Below are 17,648 nucleotides of genomic sequence, written 5' to 3'. Positions count from 1 at the left end.
ACAGACAGGTCAAAGAAGACACAGAAATGATCAGACAGAGCAACATCGATCACATTAACATTTGAAATATTTACCCCCTTTGTAATTATGAGATCTAGAGTGTGTCCTTTGCTGTGGGTGGGGCCTCGCACATGCTGAGTAAGACTGAAGGTTTCAAGGACAGCATCAAGCTCTTTAGCGTTTCTGTCACAAATATTATCAACATGCACGTTGAAATTACCTGTAATGACCAAACCATCAAAGTCTGTGCATATGACTGAAAGCATCTCAGTAAAATCATCAATAAAACTTTGGCAGTGCTGGGGAGGCTTGTATAAAACAATGAAGAGAATGGATGGAGACCGTTTTAGCTCCATTTTAAAGGATACATACTCAAATGATGAAAACACCCCAAAAGACAACCTGCGGGTAATTATTTCATCTCTAAAGACCGCACAGACTCCACCCCCTTTTTTGTTTTCTTGTGTTTCAGATTCAAACTTAAAGTTGGGTGGAGCAGATTCTATCAGAACTACATTTCCTGTGATTTTGTTAAGCCATGTTTCAGTTAAAAACATAAAATCAAGACTATAAGAAGAAATAAAATTATTAATTAAGAGAGATTTGTTACATAAGGATCTGACATTTAGCACAGCAAGTTTCAGACTAGTTTCAGTGGGACTGGGCTTTATCTTTTCACAGGGAATATGAATCACATTTCTCAGATTGGGCCTGACTCGCATTTTGTTTTTCCATCTGTGTGATGATGTGACTACAGAAATAGCACTAGGGGGGGCTCTTTTTACATAGGGCCCCGGGTTGGTTTGATTTTTAATGTGACAATAAGTCCCGGCAACGCTGAGACCCAGTGCATCCTAGCTATGGGAGATACCAGGTAAAAGGCGAGGTTGGATGGGTGGTGGGGCTTTTGTAGCCAAGGAGAGTTTGGGACCAGGTGAGAGGCGAGGGGGGATGGGTGGTGGGGCTTTTGTTGGTGTAGTCTGCATAGCCCTTGCTATATTGGCCGTGAGTGGAGCCATCTTAATGCCTGATTTGATCAGACTTTCAAAATGGCTGGGAAGGCCCATGGGTGAGAGTGGAGATGAGAAGGAGAATGATGAATCTTTAGTGGGAGTAGATGTTGCAGGGGGAACCCAGGGCTGGTGTGAAGGCAGGGGCGATGACAGGGATGTTGTTGGGCTTGTCACAGATGGGTCCAAGGCCTTTGAAGATTGTTCCTTTGCTGGAGGTGGTGGAGGTGAATGTGGAGCAGCTGGAGCTGAATCCTTTGCTGGTGGTGGTGGAGCAGCTGCTGATGAATCCTTTGGTGGAGGCTGAGGTTGTGGTGCTTTTGATGTTGAAACATTGGCTCGGTCTCTGGCTGAGGGAGCAGGAATTCTTCTCTCATTCCTCTCTTCTCTAACTATCTGCTAGGACCCTGTCCAGGCCCAGTCCAATGCCTCAGAGCGTGGAGCAGGTTCTCTGTCAGCACCCTCACTCCACCTCTGCATAGGTGGGGGCCATTTCTCTTAAACAGGTCCTCTCGTTTCCAGAATAGATAGAAGTTCTCAATGTAGTGTAGTCCTCTCGGGGAACACTCTTTGGACAGCCATGTGTTCAGCTGAAGAAGCCGGCTAAACATGTTTATCCTCCTGTCGATGTTTGGAAGAGGTCCACTTATGAATGTTTTGATTTCCATTTTATCAAGCACGTCGAATAACTTCAAGAAGTCTTTTTTCAAAACTTCAGTCTGTTCCCGCCGCATGTCCACTGCACCCACGTGCACAATCAGCTGTTTAGCTCCTCCATGCTTAGCCATAATATTTGGAAGGAGTGACGTTATCTCAGAAACAGTGGCGCTTGGAAAAGAATGTGTGTTTATCTTTTCATGCATCACGTGACTTATCGCGCCGTCCCCAACTAAAACAATCTGCGTGACCTTGGCTCCTGGCACAGATCCTCCTCGCTGTATTTTGGCCACGTCATCTTTCCTTTTTTCATTTAATTCCATCTCTGAAAGTGGTAAAAATCTGTTAGTGAGCTGTATTTTAGGTGACTTCACGTTATCTTTGTATCGTTTAGGCTTTGCTCCAAGTTTGTTCCAAGAAACAGCCTGGTCTTTCTGGTTTTTAGACAGTTTTGGAAACGACACAGAGTCACTGCGGTTTAGGTTGAAAGTAGCAGTTTTTCTTGTAAAAAGTGTGCTCTTCTTACCGTCGGTTGACACAGGAATGGTATCGTGAAGAACTTTTTCAGATTCCAAAACAAATATCCGTGTTTTCAGCTCATTAATTTCTTGTTGATATTTCCGACAGCGTTCACAGTCTTTCTCCCTTCTTCTCCCGGACATGTCGCTGGCGTCAGATATGTCGTTAAAACTGGAAAAATTTTCTTAAAATCCTTGGTTTACTTGAAAAAGTCTAAAGCAAAAATGTTTGGAAGACAAAAACTGATTAAAAAGCAAAATAAATAAGGAAAGCAGCGATAGCAAGCGGAGCGAGCGAAAAAGCGTGTGCACTCTTCGGAAGCAGGTTACTAGCGTATTAAACGTATCTCTCTTGCATTTACTCGGAAGGTTACGCGTCGTGAAGGTCGCATTGATCGCAAATATCAATTTATATGTTTAGAACAAGGGTAAAGCTTCATGGAGCTAGAAGCAGTCGTTAAATGTAGTTATAAAAGAGAAGAGGAAATACAAAAAACAAGACATTTTATTATAATTTAAAATGCCTTAACATTGACCAAAAATAATAATAATATCAATGATGCGAGAAGAGTTTTACTTTGCATATTTTAGATTTGAACAGATTATGACGTATTGTAAAAGTTCTTTGTTTGCATAAACAGTATATTCAATATTACATTCTAATCTTCTACTTATCATAAATCATCAAATTATTTAAGCCCCTTTTACATTTATGTATTAATTGAATAAATAAGGGTGAGTAAAAATGAATCACCTTCACAGTCCAGTCCTTTTATCTGTCAGAAACTTCAGAAGTACAATCCAGAAGCATAAACTGCAGTGAAAAGTGGCTGAGTAAACGCTGTCTTGGAATTTATCTATAACTGTGACATTTTTGGACGTTTCTTGCACTACACCGCCATCTCATCTTTCTCAGACTGGAATAGCCGTCTGTGCGCTCGGTTTGTTGGACTCTCAGGACAGTAAACAGAATTTAAACATCACTTGGAGCCTTGCCACATGTTGTGACTCATTATGACTCTCAATTCGACTTAAAGACTTCTGGATCAACATCGTCTGTGTCGTGAAGGAAACATAAAGAGAAGAAAGCCAAAGAGATGGTTAGCTTGCTGAAAGGCTGAGTCTTATACAAAACGGTAATAAAATAGACCAATTAAATGTCCAGTCAACATAAATACAGACTTTTCTCGTGTGTAGGTGGATTATAACGTTAAACTCAGATCTAAAAGTGTCTTGTCCTGTATCTTTAGGCCACGAATCAAAGTAGTTTAACCATTTAAGACACGACTAAAGCACACTTGAAAAACTCACATGAACTCTTTGTTTTACGTGTTGTGTGCACTTTTCAGCTGTTCTTCAGAAACAGCTATGCAAAGGAATAACATCATCATACAGTAGCTCATTGCACCAACACGTTTTGCTTTTAGGCCTCTCTTTATTTAGACTTTTATTTTGAAATGACCTATTAGAGGCGTCAATTTGCTATTCAAATGTTCCCCATGTTTCCACAGAAAGAGCATGTTTTCTCTCCTGATCTTCGTGTTTGGGAGCTGTGTCAGGGGTGAGTCCAGTCTCTGTTACAAACAACAAACAAACAAACAAACAAACAAACTGCACACGCTTTTACAGCTTCTCTTTTTGGACTTCGACAGTCACTAATGCATCACAATTGAATCTTAGTTACAGTTTGATGAGCTGTTGTCGAATCGAGATGGCTACGACAAACCATATTTGTCTTTTAATAACAACTAAATCCTGTGCTTTTAATTTAGACCTCACAAACCAGTGGTGAGGGCCCTGATCTACATAATGTGAGGATTTATTCTGCCGTAACAAGTGTCAAAGTTTAGGATTAGAATCTAGTAGTGTTAGAATCTTGTGATGACATGTTTAGCTTCTGACACAGAGTGACAGTGTGAGGCTCTAGTGTCTGCTGCAGAGCTGTCCAACATTAAGACTTTACTTTCAGGGATCATTTCTATAGTTTGTGACTTGAGAAATGTGTTTCTAAAGAGTTTGGTCTCGCTGATTATGATGAAGCGTTGGTGATACTTCTTCCTGAACATGAAGCAGACAGAGAGACCTGGTTTACTCCTCATGCTCTCTGCTCTTGATGACTCTTCACTGTTTCCTCTGACACTGTGAGGAGGGAGTATGATCTGAGTGACATAGATTTGATCAAAGAAAAAGTTGAAATCATTGAGATGCTTGAAATAAGCGCAACATCCCACTGAGCGAGTGCAGTAAAATGTAATTTTACACATAATACTTGTGTAAAAGGCAAAATACAAAATGTTTACAAACGTAACTTTACAAAAAAGCCAGGAAGAAAAACGTGCATCTCTCACAAATCTATAAATAGTGATTTTATTATATTAACTGGATTATAAAGTGTGATATTGTGCACTAGTGTCTGCTGCAGAGCTGTCCAACATTAAGACTTTACTTTCAGGGATCATTTCTATAGTTTGTGACTTGAGAAATGTGTTTCTAAAGAGTTTGGTCTCGCTGATCACGATGAAGAGTTGGTGATACTTCTTCCTGAACATGAAGCAGACAGAGAGACCTGGTTTACTCCTCATGCTCTCTGCTCTTGATGACTCTTCACTGTTTTCTCTGACACTGTGACGGGAGAAGTATGATCTGAGTGATGAAGATTTATTGGATAAAATATATATTTGATCATGTTGTAAGTTAAATCATGAAATGAAAGCTGTTAGTGTTTGTAGGCAAATTGTCTGAAACAAAGAATTATATATTTTTTTTCTATCTCTGTTCAACACTGTGGCCTTTGGCAGTTTTTTACGATTGAATAAACACAATTATGATGGTTTTGTTTTATTTAGCAAAACCCTACACACAATTAGCACAACCACAAACCCAATTATCAAAACACTTTAGCTCCTTTGCAAAATGAAACACTCTTGTAAGAACTATAAACTAATTGATCAAAACCATATTTTTTTACCATATGAAACACACATGTTGCATATGACTTCACTATGTTTGCACCAGTTACACACCAGTTACACACCAGTTACACACCAGTTACACACCAGTTACACACCAGTTACACTGCTGTGGAAAACCTTCAACACTTTGGGTTAATCCTGCTTCTAAGTGCACAGAGTCGTGTGGGTGAAGTACACAGAGAATTTGCAAAACATGGCTCGGATTTGCACAACTAGAAACACAATGTCTGCTCACACTTTGTGCACAACAACACACACAGTGAACACTACACACACTTGTGCATCACTGTAGACACCACACAGGACACAAGACTAATGCTGTTGACAATGTCATTTAGTTTTTTCCATAAACTCAAGCCAACATGGCTAAAAAGAAAACATTTCCCAGTTTTCATGAACATTACATTTTATCCAGTACAAAAAACAACCCTCCCAAACTCCTCCCCCTCTTCCTCCTGCTTGAAGTCTTCCTCTTCCTCTACCTTTACCCCTACCTCGACCTCGACCTCCGGCACCTCCTCCTCTTCCTCCTTCTCATCCTCACTCTTCTTCTTCCTTCCATTGTGGTTCAGTTTGATGAACTCACCTGCTGCATTTTTATAATGCTTGAATTGGTGTGTCTACAATTAAGCGATCTTGTGTTTGGTCACCTGATGACAGTGTTGAATGAGCTGGCACATGGGTGTGGTCATTTGGCACATGGGTGTGGTCATTTGGCAGTCAGTGCTTTAGAATTGCAGAAGTGACATCTTGATATACTTCTGTGTGTAAATGCACAAGTGTGTTCAGTGTTGTAAATCACTGTGTGTGTTGTTTTGCACAAAGTGTGAACTGACTTATTGTGTTACAGTGGAGCAGATCTGAGGCCGAGTTTTGCTCCTGGAGTGTAAGGTTTTGATAATTGGGCAAAACTTTAGATTTTAGTGTTTATTCAATCGTAAAAAACTGTAAATGTAAAAAAGTAGAACCGTTTGTTTCCAGGCTTCTTAACACATTTCAAACACGTCTCCAGAGTGACACATAGTGGTGTATTTTAGTACTACAACATCATATGTGCTGTGGTCACTAATAAAATAACGTCACATTTATTCAGTGGCGTGCGGTCAAGACAATCAAGGCCAGCAGTGATTGACCTGTAAAATCTGAAATGACCGTGTGCCACAACTACATATAAATAGTTCTGAAATATATGCAAAACAGCCCGTTTTCCCCTCACTTCTTTGCCCGACCGGCCACTCCCAACACGTTTTGAGAGACTACTTTAAAAAACCGTGAGGGTCTGGGATCCAACCCAGTCGCTCCATTTTCCAAAGTTAGTGATTGACAGGTGGATTAACCAATCAGACAAACACATTGTCCGTTCCTGTCCAAACAAACATGGTGGATTACCAGGAAAGGAAAAAAATAACACCAACAAATAAATCTGAGCTAAGGCCTTAGTTATTTTATTACTTGGTTTACGGATCCGCCGCACTTAGATTATTGATTTCTGCAATATAAATAAAATACATTATTATCATTTTTTTTTTTTTATAAAGTACCGCCGTCAACGCAAAATAGCGTTAAATGAAATATAAAAAGCGATATTAAGTCAAAAGACAAGAACGCGTGAAGCAATTTTTCGTCAAAATCCTGCGTGAGTGAGAGACAGAGCGAGTCCGTCCCTGCGCGCGGCCCCGGGAGAGAATGCGAAGACGCGCACCCATCCTTGTCTGCTACGTGCAAATACACACATTTAGGCTGCACTCTTAGAAGCGTCAGTTCTACCGATGCAAAACACTCTAAATCTACTTTTACACACTCCTGCGCGCTGCGTCTTGGAGTATTTTTTCATGGACCCCAATGGTCTAAATCCAGCCTCTACAGGCCCCTGAGGAGTACTGTGCAGTACAGCAGCTCAGTCTGTGAGGCTGTTCATGCTCTAATATGAGCTTTAAAGCCACGTCCAGAATGCGGCGTCCAAAGCGTCCAGTTTACATTCAAAGTCTTTGTGGACGCGCGTCTTGGGCGTCATGCGTTTTTTGCAGGGCAAATCCTGCGCCCAGAGCATCGGATGCAGCACGCCGGGGGCGTTAGAGCCTCAGACGCTTTGGACGGGCGTTCAGAGCGTCCGACGCAGAAAAGTTGAACAAAGCTCAACTTTTCTGCGTTGGATGCGGCGCAGCAGCCGATCAGAGATGACTTTTCAGTGACGTGCTACGCATGACCCGGAAAAAGACCATAAACAAACTCCACAACAATGTAGTAATGACATTTACTAAACTCTGCTCACCTCTGGAGTATCTGCGGGTCCTAGACGGGCCCCGGGGCCCATCGCCTCTGTTTTTGGACTTTGTAAAGTTAATGCACCAAAGCCACTTTCTCCACCTGTTCTTCCATCGCATAGCTACAGAGGGAAACACAGCATCCCCTCCACTGAGCATGTGCACTGGACGCCTCGGACACGTGTCTGAAAGTGAGTTTATTTTTCGGACGAGCGTCTGGGGCTTCTGCCTTTAAATGTACAGGCATCCAACTTGGACGCAGCGGTCTGAACGCAGCTTTTAGAAGCAGAAAGCAGCATCTTTTAGAGCTCTTTCACATAAACGTTCTCTTTTCCCCTGTGCTGTAAATACACCCGTGCAGTCTCACTCTCCTGTTCCCCTCAGGGCTCTCTCATGAGGCAGAAGAGGGCCAAGACGTACAACTGCAGTGGAAGAGTCCCCGACAGCTGGACCTGTCCAATCTCGACATCGACTGCACACTCAGGTCCACTTCCACCAAAATGATGCTTTACATGAGGAGTGGGAGACAGAGAACAGAGCACGAGGACGCACAGTTTTCTGGTCGAGTCGAGTGCGACAGAAAGGCTCTCAAACAGGGGCACGTGCTGCTCCACCTCCGCCGCCTCACAGCTCTCGACTCGGGGGAATATCGCTGTGACATGAGAGCTGCTGACATGGAGGACGATTCATGGAATTTTGTGTATTATGGTGAGCCACCACAAGACTTTAGATGTAATAAATACAATAAAGTATGAGTTGTGGCCTAAATTTAGCCTTTTTTTACCTTGTTTTAGCTTGGCAAGTCTGGAAATTGGGTTTGAAATTGAGCCTAAAGACTCTTTTTGCTTTTCCAACAGAGCGGTTTGTAATAAGAGTATTGCACTCTCTGACTCCAGGGGCAAAACCCAAACCCAGTGAAGAACAACCTGGTGATGGTGAGTTCTTCTTCTTCTTGGTTTTGTTTTATGGCAAATGGCACTCAGCATTTAGGTGCATTTACGCCACCTACTGTATTGGAATATGAACCAGAGGTCTCTCCTTCCCAACCCCCAAAACATTTAAAAAAAAATAACAATAACTAAATTCTATTGATTAGGCTCGACTCCTTCAAGGACCTAATTAATGTCTTCTGCTTAACCCATTTGAATATGTTTTGAATACTGACTTCCACATGCCCCTGGTTGCTCAACTCATTGATAATACACTGCTTTTCTTCTCTGTACTTGTCACACTGAATGATGGCATGCTCGATTGACTCTTCTTCACCGCAGTGAGGTCATGTCTGGACATTTCTTGTGTGAAGAAGACTCTTTCATTACTCTTTCTGGTTGTTCATTCACATTGTTTAAACACAATATAACCTATGTTTCCTCTTTTCTTGTAGCTGTCACCAAAAACGCAAAAAATAATAAAGTTTCCCAAATAATAATTGCAGTAATAATTGCAGTTGTGGCTACCCTTGCCATTGTCCTTCTGATCTTTTTCTGTTCTTGGAAATATTGCAGGTACTGTACGTTTACTTCTTAATTGATTGGTAAAATTCGACATTACTATTTGTTATCTTTTACACAGAAGCACAGACGACAGAGAGGATGTTCCTACAGAGGAGCTACCTTTTTGATACATCTATTCAGGTATGCAGTATTTATTATTCATCCCTGTGGCGTCCTCTGCATTGATTTATTTACCTTTGTTTCACCAGGTAAAAACCCATTGGGGCCGACGCCTCTTTTCCCGGGCGCTCCCAGTGGAACTAAAGCTGTCAGGAGCACATGTGCACCAGCAGCGCTCCGCTCGTGACACAGGAAGAAAGATGTAAACTCCACACAGGAAACCGGGGACCTTCTCTCTCACTGTGAGGTGCAGGTGTTTGCGCCACATCGGGCCACGTCACTTCATCACCAAATGTGCCAAAACAGTCTTTTCACACAACACGGTCTCTTCACAAATGTATAAGTGAACTGCGGAATCTTTGCCTGGAATGTTCCAAAGTAAGGCATTAAACTTGCAGTATTCGGCAGAAAGCAGGGCGGGGCCAGGGTTGGGTGGGGGCTTTGGGGAGGAGAATAAAGTCTTAAGAATAAAGGGCCGTTCACACCGCCGTGTCAAAGCGTCGAGTTTACGTTCAAAGTCTATGTGGTTTGTGTATAATTTTTTTTTTTTCATGTCATTGACAGAGAATGTTGCTAAATCGTGACTAAAACCTGTTTTCAATCAATCTAAATGGATCTCTCTGCTCTGAAAACTCAAATTCTCACTCCACTCATCAGGAAAGACCCTCCACCAATGAACCACAACCAAACTGTGGGCGTGTTCAAATCGAAACTGAAGACATTTATTTAGAAAAGGAAAATGTTATATAAAATCAATGACACACCAACCCTGAAGGACTGTTATTTCATGTGTGTGAAAGAATAATACAGCGTAAAGACTGATAGTGTTTCAGCTGCAGCAGCACTGACGGCGTTTAAAGGATCAGAACCAGCCCTGGGTTTAATAGTCACAGAAACCTTTAAAATATTGCCAAATTGTATATATTAAAATGTGAATAATAATAAATGGAGCTATGTTTACATTGATAAATGTTTATGCTTGACCAGGAAGCGATCTCACTTTCTACACTAAAGTAATGGACCTTATTGCGAACCACTCTGAGGGAACCCTTATCTGTGGCGGCGACTGGAACATACACGTTCAGCCGACATTAGATGTCTCAAACTCACCAAGTGCTGGTAGATTGATAAATAATACATTTAGTAAATGAATAAACAACATTGGGCTAATTGACATCTGGAGAGAGATGAATCCTAACGTACGCCAATAAACACACTTCTCTAACCCACATAAGAAATACACTAGAATAGAATATTTTCTCATTTTTAACAAAGAAAGGTCAAAAATCACAGAGGCGGACATTGGTACAATAGATTTAAGTGATCATGCCCCTATCTACCTCACAATAGAGCTGGACCAGAAACAGAAAAAAACACTCAGTGATCCTCACTTTAAAAAAAAAAATTGTCGAAAAACATTGAGACTTATGTAAAGGAAAACGATAGCTGAGGCAAAGGCAATTGCTTTGCCCCTCAGAACAGCCTTTGATGCTTCCCAAATGATGGGAACCGGGGCCCCATCCTGGAGCTGGCCTGGGAACGCCTCGGGATCCCCCCGGAGGAGTTGGAGGAAGTGTTTGGGGAGGACAAAGTCAGGGAGTCCCTGCTTTGACTGCTGCCCCCGCGACCCGCCCCCGGATAAGGCGGTAGAAGATGGATGGATGGATGAACTTGAAAATGGATAAATTCGACATAAACTGGACGAAATGGGCAAAATGGGACTCACATTATGGATCTGGTGTGCTTCAACCTTGTATTTTTTTTCATCTGGATGCATTATTCTAAAAACAGTCATCTCAATCAACACACACTTTGTATTTTCCCTGGTACCGCCCACTCCGCACTTATTTTTCTCCCTGCCGTGGCTGTTGTTGACAATGTTACTGGACTGTATCTATATTTACACACAAGTTTTGATTGGTCTGTGTTTATTCTATGTTCTAAAAAGAAAATAATCAACATGTGACATGCGGTTGCCAGTGTGAAAATCACAAATAATATCACATACAAGTCGCTCTGGAGTATAAGTCACACCCCGGCCAAAACTATGACAAAAGGTGCCACTTATAGTCTGGAAAATACAGTATATCTTTCCATGGTTTAAACGACTTTGAGTGGACTAGATTAGATATAATTGCTGGAGCTGAGACATTTTCGCCGCTCGTCGCCTTTGAGGAAAGTGAAGTTCAGGTCCTGGCAAAGCAGAAGAGGAGGCTTGAGAGAAGAGTCGAAGAGGCTGTAACTGTCAGGAACGACCATCCATCTGAAGAGAAATGGAGGTCTAAGGTGCAATTCATCACCAATTTACACCAGGGCCAGGGTCTATAGCGGTGCAAAAGGGTGCGTTGTGACCTCATTTAAATGTGTTTGCACCCTCATTTCAGTTCAACAGAAGAGTATCATCTTTGCACCCGTTTGAAACTCGGACGCACCCTCAGCCAGTTTGGTCTAGACCCGGCCTTTATTTACACCTCTTCAAACCAAAGTAGGATTCATCAGAGTGCGCTAAAAGGATAGCGTGAGGTAGGGACATAACTAATAGTTGGTTGAGTTATTTTCCGTGTACTCAGCTTCAGACTGACATCTTGCTGGCGCAGTGCCCTTTTTGGACAGCTTCCAAGATAATTTAGCTGCAAATATGAATGTGCCGCAGGTTCAGGTCCAGGTCTCAACATTTGCCGACTGTTTTCCCTTCTCTCCCCTTTCACGCCTCGACTGTCCTGTAAGATAAAGCTTTGGCACAAAACATGATAATCTAGATCTATAATCCATCAGGTAAATAGATATTGCCCTGTCTAAACTACTGAAATCAAGATAACTATTCTCCTTTCAAATATTGGCCACACTTCTGGTTTGAGAAATAAACACGGCACTGAAGAGAGTATATTAAGCATTAGTCAAATGTTTTTGGGAATAAAACGTTCTGCTCCTTCTTTGTACAGAACCATGATACTTTGTTTTAACTAGTATAAGGCCCTATAATGGCTCATTTTCTGTTTTTAAATGTCATTCTATTGTATCAAACTGAGTGTTGTTTTAATCATTATTATTGTATCGGCTTCAAAATAACTATTTAAAAAATCAAGCTTTTTTTTGTCGCTTAACCTACTGGGCAAAGATTTCATGTTTATTGCAATAATATTAATCTAAATAAAGTAGCTTGAAATTTCTTGTAGATTAAACTTGTGATGTGTCTTTGAAAGTGTTGGAACTTTTGTACATGAAATGTTTAGTCTTTACAAATAAATAAAATTAAATGTAATATTGTAAGTCTGTTTTTGTGTGTGTGTTCTTTTAGGTTTTAAGAGCTTGATCTTATCTTTTTGGTCATGTGTTCTCCTGCCAAATAAACAACAGATGAACTCAGCGACCTGTTACGAGATCACGGAACCACACGTTACTTCCTCATGACACACATTCCTCACGCTCCAAAGGCTCCACCACATCCTCAAATGCAAAAACCATGCACAAGATTAAATCGATTCAAAGTACTTAGCTGTTATTTAAACTTTGTCAGACACAACATCTTTGGTGAGGCGAGTTTCTCTGTCGCTGCTTTTGCAATATCTGGGCGGATTTTGTATTTAGTTTACCCGATCAACCTAAAGAAATGCACGTTAAGGCAAAATACTCCCACTAATATACACTCCTGATTTGTCCTGATGTGGGAAATTGAAGGATTGATCAAATGGAGGTTCATGTATTCAGCGTGCAAGTACTTCTGGCAGTAATTGTGTCGTCAAATGTGACAAGATGCTCGAGATAACAGTGTAAAACCAGATAATCCAGTTCATAGATCCGTGTGTTCACATCCCAAAAAGAAATGTGAAAAACACCTGTGACCTGTGTTCTGTTGATAAGTGGATTACTGTACCTGTAATACTGGATGTGTCATCGGCCATCTCATGTACGCGGAGGACTTTTTGATTTTTCCTTTATATGACAGGATATATCTGCTCTCAATACGGCTTTCATAATGACTTTATTGTAACGTTTGTAAAAGTGATGTTATGATTGGTGCTCTTAATGTCTGTGATGAGGTGAAGTACGCTGGGGATTATGCTCTGAGCGACCTCACGTGTGACAATAAACTGCAGACAATTAAAATGTGCTGATCAGGGCGATTAATGCTTTGCAAGTGTCGAATAGTTTTATATGAAGCATTTAACTTCCATTTTGTCTTCTCAAGATGTGCACAAGGACCTGGACAGTCAGCAGAAGATTTTATGACCCTTGTTGACATGTTTCGGCTGCTTAACTGCGAGCCGTCTTCAGAGCTGTCACGCCGTCGGTGTCGTGTCATTTATCAGCCGATGTTACTTCCCGAGAAGAGAACGACAGCCTGAACGATCGGGCGGGTCTGTCAGGCTGACCACGCCTCATCTCTCGATCCAGAGTTTGAACTTGTTGCTCTCAGATCCAACGACCCGTCCCAGTCCTCAATAACACATTCAGACCTCAGACTGACACAAATAGTATAAGAGAGTCACAGCCTCTTTGCAACAGGAGACTGAACTGTACTTCTCCTGTACTTTTAACATACTGTGAATATTACGTAACCACTTTGCAGTATATGAACTTTGTCTTAGCTATGAAACCTGTGTCTTTAATAATGATGAAATAAAATGGCAGTTGTAATTTGAAGAAAAACTACCATCATTTTTTTTTTAAAAACATTTTGAAGTGTATTAAAACTAGGTCCATGCAAAGTTAGGCCTCATTCTGAGACTGGCTTTTAGGAATATGTGTGTTTCTACCAAAATGTCTATTCCACAGAATGTAAGGGGCCCACATCTGATTAACTACCGAATGGGAGATGTCTCCATTGGCTGCGAGGCCTTGAGATGCCTTGTGTACATCTGTGTAAGCGCATGATCTCATTTCTGTAACTTCTCCCCTGGTGCTACCCAAATAAGGATACCTTTACATCTTGCTCTCTCATTGGCTAATCCGTTGGTACATGGATAGGGTCATACCTGTCAGATATTGTTTATCGGTCTTTGTGCGTTTTCAGTATATAAAGGCGAGATACGCCCAGAGACGAGGTTCGTCTTCCTGATCACCAGCGGACCCAGGGCGCTGTTTTCTGCTGTCCTGTATTTGACACTGCTTTCTCTGTAAATAAACTACCTTGGAAAGTTGCAGAGCTTTGTCAGCGTGAATCCTTTGTCTACACCCTACGCCCCAAACGAGCATTGATCCAGCCACCACAATTTCTTTCAACATTTCACTTAATTTGCATAGTTTTCCTTGCTGCACAGTAAAGTTCTGTAGTGCAGCTTCAAATACCTCATGAGATAATAATTCTGGAGAACTTGTCTGCAGCGTCTCCAGGAAATAGAAAACGCTTGAATTGTTTCGAAAGAATGTAACTTGACAATGACGATGGAAATTAGTTTATTTCCTTGTCAGTGTCTTACATAATATGTAAGACAGTGACATCCTGCTCTTAAAACCTCGCTGGTGCTAATGCTTCATCAGTCGCCATGGAGCACCTGTCCGTCCTCCTGCTCGCGCTGCTTCTACTGCTACAGCCCGTCTGTAACTCTCAGAATTACTACACTGGAACTGTGAGCACGTACTACCCCAAACTCAACACGGACGGCTCTGTGACGGTGTGTATATTATGTATTTTTATGTATATTTATGTATATTTATGCATATTTATGTATATTTTTATATATTTACTGGTGGAAGTGGGCTCTACAATGCAGTTAAGATATGAAATAGCCTAGAGAAGTAATTTAATTGGTTATTCCTCTTTGGGCTTTGTTTAATTCAAAGTGCTGTTCCTAAGACAGGCTTAAATCTAAATAAAAATGTATTAAATTCCAGCTCATGTGAGGGTGAGTGACGGACAAAAGGTCATTAACATTTGAACTGTTCACAATGTGGAGCCTTTCAAAACAGATCTTTAACTGAACAACTACAAGTTACAAAAATAATGTATCGTGTTGTTTATTGTCATGGACATTTAAGCCATATTTAATGACATATTACACAAAATGTACTTTTAATGAGCTTTGACTCATGTTATTATGTTTTTTACTTATCATAAGCTGGACATATTCATGCATGTTTGAAGAATCCTGCATTGTCCAGGCTTGAGTGCTCTAAAAATGTCAGTTTCTACCTATCCTCCATCCCCGCCCACAGCACTGTGCTTACTTGCGATTACTATAAAACGTACTCTTCCCCGTCCACTCCCGCTCTCCATACGGACACGCCCTTAAAGCAGACGGGAGACTGTCTGCCCCTAAAATATAAAACCTGGAGAGTAGAACATGAGGCTAACATTAAGATGAATTAATTCAATTCAATTCAATTTATTTTTGTAAGGCCCAAAATCACAACAACAGTTGCCTCTGAGGGCCATAGGGAGAAATGAATCAACAATGTCTGTGGTGGCGATGGAGTCAGACAATGTCTGTGGTGGCGAGGGACGATGTCCCAGGGTCCTCTGTCCTTAGACTCTCCTTCTCGGCCAGGAAAAACTACAAAAAAACCTCTTTGGGAAAAAAGCGTAGAAACCTGGAGGAGTTCCAGTGAAGGAGAGATCCGACTCTCACATACGGACACGAGGAGACTGGAGCTGGACCCACTCTTCAGGCAGATGAGGGACCGTCTGAGTCGAGCTGGACCCACTCTTCAGGCAGATGAGGGACCGACTGAGGCGAACTGGAGCCACCCTTCAGGCAGATGAGGGACCGTCGGAGGCGAACTGGAGCCACTCTTCAGGCAGATGAGGGACCGTCTGAGTCGAGCTGGACCCACTCTTCAGGCAGATGAGGGACCGACTGAGGCGAACTGGAGCCACCCTTCAGGCAGATGAGGGACCGTCGGAGGCGAACTGGAGCCACTCTTCAGGCAGATGAGGGACCGACTGAGGCGAACTGGAGCCACCCTTCAGGCAGATGAGGGACCGTCGGAGGCGAACTGGAGCCACTCTTCAGGCAGATGAGGGACCGACTGAGGCGAACTGGAGCCACCCTTCAGGCAGATGAGGGACCGACTGAGTCGAGCTGGACCCACTCTTCAGGCAGATGAGGGACCGTCGGAGGCGAGCTGGACCCACTCCTCAGGCAGATGAGGGACCGTCCACACAGGGCAGGGACCACTTCACCAGGAGAGGGACATCTGGGTCCACAGGTCCTCAGGAGTGAGAGAAAGAAAAAGAAGGCGGTGAACAGTTTGCAAGTGGAATTAAAAAATAAATATTGTTTGATAGCATAAGTAGTCAGAAGAAGAGGATAGTGCTCAAGCTGTCATACTTTCCCCAGCATAGTTACTCCTAGGGCAGCGTAGCTAAAGCTGTGGGTTTATGTTTCTGTTCCTAACTAGTCTGACCATAAGCGATTTCGAACGTTTTAAGTCTGGACTTAAATGAAGAGACTGTGTCAGCATATTTAACATGGGTCGGGAGCTGATTCCATAACACAGGAGCTTGGTAGCTAAACGCTCTACCTCCTACAGTACTTTTAGAGACTCTTGGGACCACCAGGAGGCTCTACCTCCTGCTGTGCTTTTAGAGACTCTTGGGACCACCAGGAGGCTCTACCTCCTACAGTACTTTTAGAGACTCTTGGGACCACCAGGAGACTCTACCTCCTGCTGTGCTTTTAGAGACTCTTGGGACCACCAGGAGGCTCTACCTCCTGCTGTGCTTTTCTGGACCACCAGTAGGCCAGCATTCTGAGAGCGAAGAGCTCTGTTTGGATGATATGGTTCTATAGCATCTTTGAGGTAGGATGGGGCCATGTCATTTATGGCTTTGTAGGTCAAGAGTAGAATTTTGAATTTGATTCTAAACTCGACGGGGAGCCAGTGAAGAGACTTCAGCAATTACTGTGTTAACTGTGTGATGCAGTGAAGTGGGACACACAAGAGGCTTTGATGATGTTTGGCTGCATTGTTTGTTTGCAGGTAGAAGTTCGCGTTAAGTTGAGCAGTGATCCGTGTAAAGACCCTTCCTGGAGCTGCATCAGTGGAAACTGTGGGACGACTGTGTCGTCACAAACAAGCTATATTGATTCACATACTTTTTGTCAGAGAGAGAATGTTGTGGTCAAACAGGTTCCGACCAAAGCACCGTTTATGTTTCGAGTCCCAGAGTAAGTCGTGTCATTTAAAGGGCCTGCGCACCACTTTTTTTTTTTGTATTTTAGCTTTAACCATGTTACAATATTCTTTCAAATGCATCAGAATGTCATGAATCCTGAAAGGAGACAACAGGAGACAAAATTAAGTAAAGCAAAACGTATTGTCATTGATTAACTGACATCAGAAAGTATTGATTCTCATTCAAAAACATCAATATTTATTATGAATAATTCGTCAATTGCAATTTTTTTTTGACTGAATTTGAATTGAAATACATTGTTTAGAATTATTAGTTCTTTTTGAATCCATGTGAAACGTGACAATGTTGTACAAAAATAAAACACCAACTTGTCAATGCCTGATCTTGTCAGATCTCTTAAGCTAAGCAGGGACGTGCCACAGGGGGGCGGTAGTGCACACTGCCATTGTGTCCTTGGGCAAGACATTTGACCCAGCTTTCACACTGGGAATGTGGGGGTTTTAAGGCTCTGAAATGCAGTAACTTATAGACAAG

The 17,648-nt window shown here is 42.1% G+C and overlaps 1 protein-coding gene and 2 non-coding genes across 3 annotated transcripts; all 3 read left to right on the top strand.

The window, feature by feature from the left end:
* The first annotated feature begins 3,699 nt into the window (after window positions 1-3,699).
* Window positions 3,700-17,149, top strand: LOC140371523 (uncharacterized). The gene is made up of 5 exons (XM_072458693.1): window positions 3,700-3,746; window positions 7,806-8,129; window positions 8,279-8,356; window positions 14,516-14,649; window positions 16,958-17,149. Exons 1-5 carry the CDS (start codon window positions 3,704-3,706, stop codon window positions 17,147-17,149), a joined length of 771 nt encoding a protein of 256 aa, XP_072314794.1. The 5' UTR covers window positions 3,700-3,703.
* Window positions 4,139-4,353, top strand: LOC140372271 (small nucleolar RNA U3). Its single transcript, XR_011928606.1, has one exon. It is a non-coding gene; the product is annotated as a small nucleolar RNA U3 (small nucleolar RNA).
* LOC140372245 (small nucleolar RNA U3) lies at window positions 4,622-4,837 on the top strand. The gene has a single exon (XR_011928580.1). It is a non-coding gene; the product is annotated as a small nucleolar RNA U3 (small nucleolar RNA).
* Window positions 17,150-17,648: the final 499 nt, after the last annotated feature.

The sequence above is a fragment of the Eucyclogobius newberryi genome, unplaced genomic scaffold, assembly GCF_026437365.1.
Source record: "Eucyclogobius newberryi isolate DKJ021-1_F unplaced genomic scaffold, fEucNew1.0.hap1 SCAF_22, whole genome shotgun sequence".
Classification (NCBI taxonomy): Eukaryota; Metazoa; Chordata; class Actinopteri; order Gobiiformes; family Gobiidae; genus Eucyclogobius; species Eucyclogobius newberryi.
The sequence above is the reverse complement of the archived record's forward strand: the minus strand, read 5'-3'. Positions and strand labels throughout refer to the sequence as shown.